Genomic DNA, 13421 nt, shown 5'->3' on the forward strand with positions numbered 1-13421 from the left:
CTAACATTACAGCTCAGCTGAGGAGGACGCCATTAATGTTCACATCTCGCACTGTCACAAGCCTCTCACCCATGAGTAGATGCACACTTCCTTCTGTGCATCGATACAAAAAATAGTTGCTACATGAAACTTTAAACTCCCTGCTAGTGTTATTTTGTCCTCTCTACATTAACTCTACTATTTACAGTCAGAATTGTTCTGCATCTGAGTTGGCAGCTATCAGGAGCTGAAAGCATTTGATGCATGTGAGTCCTGACAAATACTGACTGTATCCTCGTCCAGACAGTGATGTGATGCTGATGCGTCTGGTCTGGGATGGCGAGCGCTGCAGGGGGGGTGTACGGCAGCCTCTCCCAGAATCGTCTTCTCCGCTAGGTACCACCAGCTCACCGATCAGAACCCTCTCCAAGCTGCCATCATCCACGCCCTTACCAAGCCACCGACCACATGGAAACCTGGAGGGGACGGAGACAACAAAGTGCTGAAGGGTTTAGATGGACCTGCTTTTGTCTTGTTACTACATTATATTTATTTCTTTTCTTTTCACTTCCCCCATGGCTTGACCTTTTGTTGTTTGCATTTGTAATATTAATAACTTATATGATAAAAAAAATGATACTTAGCACTGTGAGATGATTAGATATTGTCAAACCAAAAATACTGCCATACTATGCTGTATCAATTTTTTCACCCCACCCCTAATATTCAGGTAGTGTGTATTTTTTAGAAAAGGACAAAAACCTCGAAGAGAGTTTATGTTTCTGGTTCCAAAACGGGTCATTTTTCTAAAAAGAACTTTGATATTCGAGATATATCAATAAAGAATTAAAACGTCAACCTCAGCACTAAAGGAAAAGTCAAGTAATTACCAAAGTGTTAGGAATAATTATCTGGGCACCGTGGATATTTATACAAAATTTTGTGCTGATCCATGTGGTCAATGTTGAGATGTTTGACAAGTGAAAACTCTGACCTGCTGGTGGCAATAGAGGAAAAGTCAGAGGACCATCAAAGTTGTTGGAATGTATCCTCTGGGGACCTTAGATATCTGTTCATCTATCTATCTATACCGACCTGTACAAAATGTCACGGTAATTCATCAGACTGTTGTTGAGATATTTCAATCTGGGCCAAAGTGGTGGAGGGACCGACTATCCTGAGCTGCTAGCACGGCTAAAAACACACAGGCTGCACTCACCTGTAGGTATGTCCTGTGATCTCATTGCGCACCATGACACAGTCCACCAGCCATTTAGCCAGAAGGCCAGCGTTATCGTGACCCAGCTGCGCAGTGGTCAGCTTCCCCAAGTTCTGACACTGTTTACAGACACACACACACACCAGAGAGAAAATGTAGTTGATGCAAAGCATTTTAATAATATCATAATGCAATATCAAATCCTACTTTCTATACTCTATCGGTGTATCCTGATGTACAGGACTGTTACTACAGTGCTGCTGCTGTCTGCCCTTGAACATAAAAAGTGCCTACTTCCAGAATGATTATATTGGACTGTCTTTAAATTAAAGTGAATAGACCTCTCAGTTACCGTAAAACTTCAGTTAATAGCCTAGGTTATTATCTGCTTAAATTTGTGACAGGCCTCTATATAAGACAGACCTTAATTCTTCTCACACAAAACTGTTGCTCAGCAAAGGTTGGGAGATAAAATCAAACTGTTTATTAAACCAGTATGAATATTACTTATTTAAAAATTAGGCTTCAGATACCATCTCAACTATGAATCATTCATTTGATCTAGCTCCAAAAGATAAGGCATCAGCAAGAGTGTTGTTGCACTAGAGGATTACAGCTCCTGACATACTGACACAACACCCTTTATCCTGTTAAAACAATACTCCCAACTTGGGTTCATTTTTATGAAAAACACTTTTGATTCTTTTGATCTGAGGACCCTTATGGACTAAAGGAATATGAATAGCTTACAGGATAATTGAGGAATGAACACATAATTTCAGGTTGCCAACAACCTGGTTTTATACATATGGAGAACTTCCATAAAAACAATGAACTACTTGGCAACAAGACCGGGAGTCTAATTGAGACTGGAGTTTATTTGTCAAAATGTGTAGCCACATCGGGCTAGTAAAAGGCACCTGGCATTTAAATGAAGTTTTAGGGTAGTTCAATGTAAGTGTGTTATTAAGAAGATTAAGAAGAATTAGTTGGGTTCAATCCTTAAACCTTTTCAAGGATGCTATCCCCAAATGCACTGTGCTGAAGTTTCCACACTTAGTAAGTCAAAGCATTTAGCTTCATTAAATTATCTGTAACCCAATCTCTTAGTAGTTTTAAGCAGTGCTCATACTTACAGTACAGGCATGAAATATACTACAGACAGCACTTAGATTCAAGGGTGTGACTGTAGCTGAATTAAAGGTGCTGTTCTATTCTTAAAGCACTTTCTAACAGAATAAAAGGCCAACTACAACCCACTCAAAAGTGAAATGAGGCTGACTGCATGACTGCAATGCCAACAGGGGAAATGGGCAGCAGGACAACTGGAACAGAAGCATTCTAAAGAGACAGATGGAGATAATGGCAGATGGATGAAAAGGGAGCAGGGGCTTCCTCTAACCTTGAACAAGGCGCAGATGTGTGTGTGAGGCCTGAAAGCAGACTGAGGGACACGAAAACACTTATTAGGACACAATGGATGGACATCAAAATGGAGGCGTGTTGATCTCAAAATCGAAAACAAAAATGTCCGCATGCAAACGGAATAAAAACATCACCTGTGTCAACATGCATCTGAACAGACATGCAGTGTGAGAAGGACAGTAAGAAGTCTCCAGCCCCACTGGGACTGGATTTATGTCTCTAAAGTAGGTCAGGTAATTTTAACATAACCTCCACTGGTCAGATCAATTTTCTTTATTTTTTGTGAGGTAAATATGTTCTTTAGATACATAGGATCCCTAATTACGAATTATTTTTCATAACTGGAGCACGGCGGCATGTTGACACTTTGTGCAGGAAGTCAGTTTGGCGTGAGAGACCTACAATTTAAAAACATATTATTTCAAAAGTGTTCCACAAATCAATTAATTCGCCTTCATTTCCTGAATCAGCTAACATTAACGCTATTCATTCATTCATGGTTTTCAGCTTACAAAAATAGAAAGTCGTTAGGCTATGGCATGTTGTATTTGTGGGGAAAGTGTGTCCAGCAAAATACAAGTGTTTTGTCAGTGAATCTGGCGAGTTTTAATGGAGCTGATTTGTGTACCTGTATTTGATAATGTCACTATTGAGCCATGTTTAATTGTGTTTCAGGTGTGTTTTTAATCAATCAGACTCTATAGCACGTCACAGAAATCTTATCGTCTACTAGTGTTTTCGAGGTGTAACTGCAAAGCAACAAAGACACACAACTGCACCAAGTATAAATACTCACAATGGCATGGGCCATGTGTGTAGACTTCGGCATAGGCTCTGCATAAGAGCCCATGCACAACTATAAATCTGTCGCTATGGCACTGATTCCATACAAAAGTATAATCTCGCTTTACACTTTGTAAAAAGTGCATTATGATTTGTTTAGGACACAAACATCAAAATTAAGGACTTAGGACTTGTCCGTCTTGATTTGGGACTTGAGTGCAAAGACTAGAGACTTATTTGTGACTTGCAAGTTAATGACTTGGTCCCACCTCTGGGTTGTGAAAAAACCAGCAGTTAATTCAGATTATCTAAATCACTTCATTTGGAGGTCAAACTGAAAGTGAGTAGGCCTACACCTGAAATGTAACTAGTAACTGTATGTGAGCATAACTACAGTCAGTACGGTAGTTCACATTTGAAGCAGGAGTTTAGGATTTAAACTGTGATAAATGTTCTCAACAGACAGTCGTGAGAGATAGGGCTGATAACTGTGTGACAATGACCAGTCTATCTAACTTTGAAATAAACTGGAATGACCCTTTAATGAAAAAGTAACACTACCTGCAGTTCTTTTAATGTACTTGCTGCTAGCATGCAGAGTGTGATGATGTCATAGTGACAAAGGAGCTAAACAGAGAGAGTGGAAGTGACACACAAAAGCAGACATCACCCAAACTGCACCGCACTCCACAAACCAATGACTGAGTGCTCAGCTCATGAGGGGTTTTAGGTCACACTACTCACATCAAAGGTCATCTCCAGGACATTCTTTGGGATCTGCATGATGCCCGAGTCTCCCAGCTCTCCTGACACACACACCCAGGGGTTTGAGGTGGTCATGGCGTTGCTCAGTTTCTTGATGGGGATGATGACGACTCGATACGGGATCACTGCAGGGGTGAACACCACGTCAGCGGCAGAACAGAGGAGTAAACACTAACATGCTCATTAGACTCAATCTAGGTTATCTAACTGGGTCAATTTAATTATGGAACCACAGATTCACACTGCAGCAGGGAGGAAACAGAATAACACATCAGAGACTTCAAAGCATCACCTGTGGCTGCACACATGCACAGTCCACATGCGCAGTGTTCATTTATCTGATAGAGAGGCTCAGCTGTTCTGGCAGCTGAATAATACATTGTGTTTTAAATCTTTGATTAAATTGTACATACATCCTCATGGTTTATTCATACTAATAGCTCAGCCAGCCATTGAGCCACATTCATCTGTTATTAACCCAATAACTCAGACGGGAACAAGCGGGAAGAGGAGTCTACGGTAATACACAAGGCTTTAGATGTTCCACAGGGGGAGTGTGGTGGTTTATAAATGCCTACAGCAGTCAGTGAGGATACATTCCAGATTTTTAAAAAGCTACATCTTGTCTTCATAATTTCATCCCTCCTTGTTCTACGTACCGGAAACATTTTACTCATCTACTTCACTACATCAACACAACTTTTAAATGTATATTACGCATGATTTTCTCAACCCCTCTCAAACATTTGTGTGAAGTTTCGTCGTAATTAGCATTGAATTCTTGAGTAAGGGCCAAAAACATGTTTTGTGAGGTCACACCGGCCTTGACTTTTGACCACCAAATTCTAAGCAGTTTATTCTTCAGTCCAAGTGGACGTTTGTGTCAAATTTTAAGAAATTTCCTCGAGGCTTTAGTGAGAAATTGCATTTACAAGAATGAGACAGACAGGGTCACAGTGACCTTGACCTTTGACCACCAAAATCAAATTAGTTCATTGTTAAGTCCATATGTCCATATGTTTGTGCCAAATTTGAAAAAACTCCCTCGAGGTGTTCTTAAGATATCGCATTCACAAGAATGGGACGTACAACCCAAAACAATGCCTCTGGCTACAGCTTTTGATTGCGCAAAGGCATAACAACAATTTATAGACTTACAAAAAAGCAATCCCTCTCGATCATCACTTACTCTGCCCTCTGCCTATATTTCCTTATTTTCTAATAATTTTGCTATGTTTGGGACTTTCCCAGACACAGCACTCAGGTAGTGACCAGGCGCCAGCAACATGCAACCAAGAGCAAGCTATAAAAATTGTGAATACAGCACTAAAAAAAAAAAAAAAAAGCAAATATAGCAAGGACAAACAGCAAGCAAACAAAGCTCATTCCAAAATGAAAGTGATTCTGGAGTTGGCTTTAACTTTCCTTTTTACGAGTGAGCACTGAAGGAAAGTATGGGGATGAGGAGTGACATGGAGTTGGCCTGTTTTTTGGTGGACAGGAAGGTGCCAGTGGTAACATTAGTTAGCTTCCTAAAGCCACAGCTGTTCCATACAACAAATAACATTCCTGCAGTAGTACAGTGTGCAGTGTATGTACAAGAGGTGTACAGAGGAGGAGACAGGTGAATAGAGGTCAGAGGTCACATGCAGCAGAGGGGGAACTCACTGATGGTGGTGAAGACGCTGGTGAAACAGAAGTAGTCGACAGCGTTGAGGGAAAGCAGGTGGAAGAGGAACTGCTCCTTCTCCTCCTCACAGCGCAGGAAGGCGTAACGTTTGTACAGCTTCCTGTAGAAAAACCACAGCACAGCATAGCCAGGTCAGGTTCAAATACACCAAAGTATCACTAGGATATCTCCATCGCCATCTGAATATTACCATCTGCTGTTCAAACTTTACAGGTATATATATGTTTAAGTGAATATGTCGGTGTAGGCATATGTATATGTTTATGTTTTATTAGTGTCACTTTGTGTTTTCAGCTTGAAAAGTGCTATACAAATAAAGTTATTATTATTACTATCATTACTATTTACTGTCTTAATATGTTTGAAGAACTTCTCAGCATGTGTCAGATTTGTGTTTGGATAAGTTCTCATGTTAGGTCAGGTGCTGGCTATAGATAGCCCAAGCGTCAGCCTCTGGGGCTGAAAAATGACACACATGTGCTTGAAGCTGGCTCTAAAACTGAGTCAGTTCCCAGCATCAGCGTGTTTACAGTTCATGAGAGTTAACTGTAATGTTTTGGTCACCTAAAAAGTCTTTCAGTGGACTAAAAGACATTCTGAGGAGTTGAATGTTGTTTTTCAGGTAAATGCATATTATTTTCAATGGTTTGAAGCCCATTTTTTTGCTAGCAGTACTTAGCACTAGTCTTATCACAGTAAATCATAGATGTACATGCACCGTGCTACCCAAGCTAGCAGCTAGAGTTAGGGTTATCTTCACAAGATGATGACGGCTAAAATGCCAGACTCAAGGCTTTAAAAGGGGAGTCCACAAACCAATAGATTACATCACAGTGGCTATGGGATAGCATGTATTAACTGCTTCTATCACAAGTAAACCAGAGAGAAAGAAGCAATGTGACTTTTGTAGGTGTTTGTTAAACTTTGTGATTAAAAAAAAAAGAAAAAAAAAAAGAATATGGTAACTTTAGACCCATTCTTTGTTTGTACACAGTGATAACATTTTGTGGGCGGCGTAAAACTGGTGGCAGAAAAGGACGGTGGTGGTGTCGATGTGAGCGCCAAATAAAACGTAAAAAGAAATATAGCGTTTACATTTCCCATTTGATTGCAATGAGTTGTTTTTATATCCATGACTTTATGATCTACTTGTGGCTGCTGAGACAATAGCCTATATAATGATGTTATAATTAAATGAAATGAAGACAAAACTTTATTTTCTACTACACATGGATCATAATGTATGGATGTATGCTTAAGTGTCTATGATCTTGCACTAACAAACTAACCCTGAGTCAGGACACTGAGTCAAGGATCCAACTAAAAGGCAGTAGAAGTTACAGTGGCCGGACATCTTCATATACCTTGTAGAAAAACCAAGTGTCTATATGAGGGAATAACTCAAGGTGCACAAATCTCTTGATGCATACAGTTTTGTTCTTTGCGGTCACGTCCAGGATGTTAAATACCGAGATTTGTCAAATGATTTTTGTTTATTATGGACAGACATGCTGCCAAGCCTGCAACAGCAAAACCATTTTTTGTACCAGGCTGTAAACATGCTTATTTCAGCTGTAAAGTTGGGCATTTTAACATGGGGAGCTACGGAGATCGACTCACTCTTTGAGCCAGCCCTCAAGTGGCCATTAGAGGAACTGCAGTTTTTGGCAGTTCCTCATCAGCTTCATATTTTGGCACACACATTGCTGTTAAGTGAATGCAGCTTAAATATGCTCATTGCTGCCTATGGTGGCTGATGGGGAGAAACACACTCACTGTACAAGTCTGTACCGTAATCTTCCACAAGGGGCAGCAGTGAGTGTATTCCAGCTAAGTGAACCCCAGTGTAGTCTGAGAGGGCGGAAGTTCGCTCCAGAGATCAGCCTCTCATTGGGTGGAATGAGCCACCTGCTGAAGTCCCGCCCTACCACCTCCGGTTGTGTAGCAGTTTTCAACCGTTTTCAACACGTCCTTTACTAACTTTTGTGGTGTTTGATTTTGCGGGGATGTAGCCATGTTTCTGCCATGGTTCGCGTCCTGTAGGCGATATTTTTGTGGGCGTGTTACACCAAAACCTGTTTCCCCCCGGCAATATTTTTGCAAGCGCACCGTTGCTGTGGCACCGCCCAGAACAACTGTGATTGGTTGAAAGAAATACAAGCAGCCGGGGCGTTTTTTCCTCCAATCTCAAAGTGTGAGTCGGCCCAGCCAGACCTTTCTTTTCTTGAGAAAGGTCTGGTGAGCGAGACTAACCCCAGTGAGGCTTACTCAAAGCTTACTAAAGGCCCATTTATGCTCAACGTTAAATACAGATCTGGATACGGACGGAGCCTTCTGTCCGTGCTACGCGTTCATTTCGTCCGTATTTCTGCACGTTTCCATAAAGCTTACGGATACGGGCCAAACGGAGCAGTACAACCGGGAATTGTGGGGGCAATGTTGCTGTCACTTGGTTAACATCCATGCCAACGTAAAGGGAGCATGGAAGTATGTGGGCAGTGACGGTAACATCGTTTGAAACGGACGTATACATTTTCGTACGTAAAGGGAGCGTAAATGAGCCTTTAGACAAGCCACACAGTGTGAGGTCTATGATTCATGTGAGTAAATTTTCAAACAGTATATTTTGCGTTCACAAGAGAAAAGACTTTAAGGATGGAACAAATAGTTGGTTTGTCAGATACATATCATATCTATTTATCATACCTGATAAAGAGCAGCCACAGTCTCCCATGAGATGGATGACAAAGAGATTTAATAGCACTCACAGAGAAAGTGGAATTACTCCAAAAGCTGTAATGTGAAATCTAAGGATGTCTTCACAACTTTGATATAATATTAAATTTGTTTTAATTATTAATAACTCATCGTTTGGCACATGCAACGATATTAGTCCAGCTGCTTGTCAGAGAATAACATGGAAATAAATCTCACCTATCAAAAGCACAAAGCGTGCGTATGTGTGAGTTTGGTTGATCATATGTGTGCTCACTTGGTTAAGGCTTGTCGGGACAGCAGCTGTTTGAGGTGTTGGGAGAGCAGCTTCTTCTCCAGGGACAGACGGATCCAGGCTCTTGCTCGTCCCACATCTGTCTTTATCTCTGACATGCTCTGGATATGCCTGAGGAGACAGAGGACAGAGAGATGGAAGCTCATAAAAACAGGCACCCTGGCATAAAAATCCACCCTCATCACTCTGACGTTCAGTGACTCTGAGTGATAAACTACCATAATTTATCTTTTGGTGTCCCCACTTCCATTAACCTACCTTATCTGCTTTTTTTTAGTCAATGTGTGGATGTAAAGATATTTTAGCCACCTACAGAAAACACAATAACGGTTTGAATGTGCGCTGTGTATGGAATATTTTCAATGCCTTGCCTTGCTGTCTGGCCTAAATTCCCCATCTATGCCTGCTTCAAAGCCACCATACTCCAATGACAACTAGAATTACCATCCCATGATTGTATGCCTCCACACACCAGTCATGTTACTCTTACACTTTACAGTCATGTCTATAAAAAAATGGATGCAACAACAGCACAGAAGATCTATACAATCAGCACAGTTTCAAGGTGGGCACCCAAGATTAGTGTCACCAGTTAAGTATTTGACCAATAGTCTCCCCTTCTGTTCCTGAGATATGAGGTTGAATAATGGCCAGAAAAGTGTTTTTACAGAACATCATGATGTTACAATGAAAATGCCATAAACTGTCATCACTTCATTATTTTATCCTATTAGACATTTGTGCAAAATTTTGTCATAATTGGCATATGAATTCCTGAGTTATGGCCAAAAACATATTTTGTGAGCTCGCATGACCTTGAGCTCTGAGCACCAAATTCTAATTATTTCATAGCTGTGTCCAGGTGGATGTCTGTGCCAAATTTAAAAAAAAATTCCCTCAAGGCCTTCCTGAGAAATCACGTTTACAAGAATGAGACAGACGAAGTCACAGTGACATTGACCTTTGATGACCAACATCTAATCAGTTCATTGTTGAGTCAAAGTGGACGTTTGTGCCAAATTTGGGAAAAAAAAAAAATCCCTCAAGGCTTTGCTCAGAAATCACATTCAAAAGAATGCGACAGACAAGGTCACAGTGACGTTGACCTTTGACCACCAAAATTTAATCAGTTCATTGTTGAGTCCAAGTGGACGTTTGTGCCAAATTTGAAAAAATTCCCTCAACAAATTCTTGAGATATTGTGTTCATAAGAACGGGATGGATGGACGAATGGACGTGCAGACAACCCGAAAACATGCCTTCGGCCATGGCAAGGCATAAAAACAGTAATTTTAGTTTGTGGAACATAGAAGTTGCTGGTCTACCACTGCCTCAATTAGTTAGTTAGTGTTATTGTGTGTTTTGGTGAATCTGATCCAACCCTTTAAACACCAAAGTCAGTCAAATTGTGTTCAGCAATGTCTGGCTTTGAAAAGCTGACATAATGGCTCCTGTTCAAAGTTTTTTTGTGTTTTTCTTTCTTACTTGAAACTGGGGTCTAAGGAAAATTCTGAGGATTTTAGGCTATATTAACAAAACTGACATGACTTGATTCCTTCATTTCCCAGATTGCTTTTCAACAGCACCCAGAGACGGAGGGTTTTGTGCTGTGAGAGAGAGAGAGCTGCAGGTCAGGTGATTATTTTCTCATTGTATTACTATTTGGTCTATGGAATATCAGGACAGTAGTAAAAGAGTACCAATCACAATTCCTCATAGAGCAAGTTGACATCCTCAAATGTCTTGCTTTGTCTGCCCACCAGTCAAAAACCCAAACATAAATTACTTTTGTTATCACTGAAAGTTGCCTGTGAGTTATCTGTTCATTTACTATATGGTCAGTGCAAAGACACAGCTTCAGATAGAGGAGCTAATTCTCTGATTCTGATGTCAGGCGTTGGTGTCAGAAAGCAATTCTGAAATCAGGTTACTGGAAGTGGAAAATATATGCCAATGTGCATGTAATTCAGCAATGAAATACCTCATATCCTGTATGAGAGACACACGTAGAGACGGCATCGCTATGGAAGAGTCAGACTTCCTCCTCTCAGGGACATGTGACACTGTTGAAGAGACATACAGGATATGATGGCTTTGTTACTATCAGAAATGTGTGTTAGACAACACAGGGCAGACAGTTAGTGTGTATGTGTGCGTTTTACCAGGTGACTCAGCCTGCTGCTGCTCCAGCTTCTCCTCTCGGGCCTGGTAGTGCAGCAGGTGGGACCACAGGGCCGACTTTCCCTGAGAGGTCACACAACACACATACAGACAGCTAAAGCATCCACCGATGAGGAGGAAGATTATACACACACAAAGAGGATTTATCAGGCAATAACCTCTTAACCTCAATATCCAATATGATCATACAAACCTGATTAAGCACAATGCGTTTATACTGACAGCAGAGTGTCTGTGTGCCATCAGATTTGCTTTATTATAAATGTGTAATGCATGTGCACAGGCTAGTGACAGTATGAAGCTTCATGTGTTTACCGGAGTGTTAAAGTGTGTGTGTGTGTGTGTGTGTGTGTGTGTGTGTGTGTGTGTGTGTGTGTGCTGACCTGTTTGACCTGCAGCCCGTGGCTCCAGATCCTCTCCAGCAGGTCACATAGGCTGGCGATCAGAGTGTTCTCCTCCAGTCCGGTGATGTTGGCCTCACCGTGGCCCAGCTCCACTGCCTCCCGGCCCATCTTCTCCACCAGCATACGTTTGGTCTGAACACACACACACACACACACACACACACACACACACACACACAAATGCACAAAGATGCTGTTTGAATAAGCAATAGGAGTGCCAGGATAACTATACATATGTTTTGAAGGGATAGTCCAGATGTAGAGTTCGACAGATCATTATCTGGAATTATTGTTTTTTTATTGTTGAATAATGTCAGTGTACTGAACATAGTGCCTTGAAACTCAATTTTTCAAAGTTACAGAGAGCATTTGTCTTTCATTATTCTATTTCAAACTAACTTATTTTTCAAAAAAGCGAAATAATTATACTGAGGAATCCAGAAAATGGACTGGAGTTACAGCCCCACAGCTGTATGCCTCCACACACCAGTCAAGTTTCTCTTAGAGTTTACATCTAGTTATGGCCAAAAACATACTTTAGACACATAGTCACACTGAGCTTGACCTTTGACCACAAAATTCTAATCAGTTCATTCTTGAGTCCAAGTGGACATTTTTGCAGTTTGAAGAAAAGTTTTGAAGAAATTCCCTTGAGGGGTTCACAAGGGTGGGACAGATAGACAACCCTTAAACATAATACCTCTAGCCATGGCTATTGCCGGCACTAAGGCAAAAAACTTGATAAATAAGTAAAGAAAATGCATAAAAAAGTAATAAAGCCTACCAGGTGATATTTTATAATGCAATGTCATACGGATTACTGTAAATTTATTATGTTGATCTGTTCTGTGCGACATCTATTGCACGTCTGTCCGTCCTGGAAGAGGGATCCCTCCTCAGTTGCTCTTCCTGAGGTTTTCCTTATCCACTGTGAGGGTCAGAGGGATGTAGTATGCTGTAAAGCCCTCTGAGGCAAATTGTGATTTGTGATAGTGGGCTTTATAAACAAAATTGAAATTGAAATGTAAACGATAAACAAATTTGACAATAATTTAGTCTTGATGCAACATGATGAATGAACTCTGTCTCCCTGCATGCATTATTCATGAGAGATGAAAGCCCTCAGAGCTGGGTTTGTGAAAACCACCCAGTGTGTGAGTGTGTGTGTGTGTGTGTGTGTGAGGGGGGGATGATGTCAGGAGGTCAGTGAGTGTACTAATGGATCACAGTGCAGTGACATGCTGTAGCTTTATGTTTCACCTTCATGCGACACTCCTTGAGCAGCCCCTCCACAAACTTCCAGTTGGTCTGGGCGATAACGGCAGGAGACAGATCAGACAGTTTAGGCTGTCGCAGGTTCTTCCCCAGGCTGCGGGCCTCCTGCATGTATTTCTGGAGATCAAACAGAAGCAGTTAGTGAGCCCTAGTGACCATGCACTCTGATCAGGCCTCAACAATACAGGCAGTAGGAGAAAGGATTTATCTATTGCTTAGTTTTTAATGCACACATGCTAAAAGGTTGAGATATTCAACTTCAGTGTACACACAGCCCTGCTGTGAGTTAACACTATGGGTCAAAAAACAGTCACTTCCACCTGACACAGATATCTTCATCTGCTTTCAATCAGCTGTTGCCATTTTTTAAAGTGACAAACAGTGAAAATCAACACTTCACAGGACTTGATTGATGTCAGGTAAGAGGAGAAGGTGTGACACAGGAGCGGAGTGAAAGCTGGGGCGTCCTTTTACAGGGGGTATGTGCATTGGGGTGTGTTGGGAGGTGAGCTTGGTTCCCACTAAAGTCATAAGTGAAGAATCAAAACTTTTCACAATATTCTATGACTCAGATTACATCCTTGTAGTAAAAACCTTTTATCTGCTCCTGCTTTTGGTTAATGTAGTGTTTCAACTCAGATATCTAAGTGCAACCTTTTTTTAAAAATGAACTTTTAGGCTGAAATCAAT

At 41.1% G+C, this 13421-nt stretch overlaps 1 protein-coding gene across 2 annotated transcripts in view; it reads right to left on the reverse strand.

Annotated features, from left to right (window-relative positions):
* Window positions 1–13421, reverse strand: part of LOC125882979 (DENN domain-containing protein 5B-like) — a 119998-nt gene that overhangs the window by 14048 nt on the left and 92529 nt on the right. For both annotated transcript variants that reach the window (XM_049567054.1, XM_049567053.1), the window contains 9 exons: window positions 12717–12848; window positions 11436–11588; window positions 11034–11115; window positions 10853–10934; window positions 8854–8982; window positions 5840–5961; window positions 4151–4296; window positions 1199–1317; window positions 268–455 (listed from right to left, as the gene is read on the reverse strand). In XM_049567054.1, coding sequence (XP_049423011.1) covers window positions 268–455; window positions 1199–1317; window positions 4151–4296; window positions 5840–5961; window positions 8854–8982; window positions 10853–10934; window positions 11034–11115; window positions 11436–11588; window positions 12717–12848 — 1153 coding nt within the window. The remainder of the gene's footprint in view (window positions 1–267; window positions 456–1198; window positions 1318–4150; window positions 4297–5839; window positions 5962–8853; window positions 8983–10852; window positions 10935–11033; window positions 11116–11435; window positions 11589–12716; window positions 12849–13421) is intronic.

Source organism: Epinephelus fuscoguttatus, linkage group LG22 (assembly GCF_011397635.1).
Source record: "Epinephelus fuscoguttatus linkage group LG22, E.fuscoguttatus.final_Chr_v1".
NCBI lineage: Eukaryota > Metazoa > Chordata > Actinopteri > Perciformes > Serranidae > Epinephelus > Epinephelus fuscoguttatus.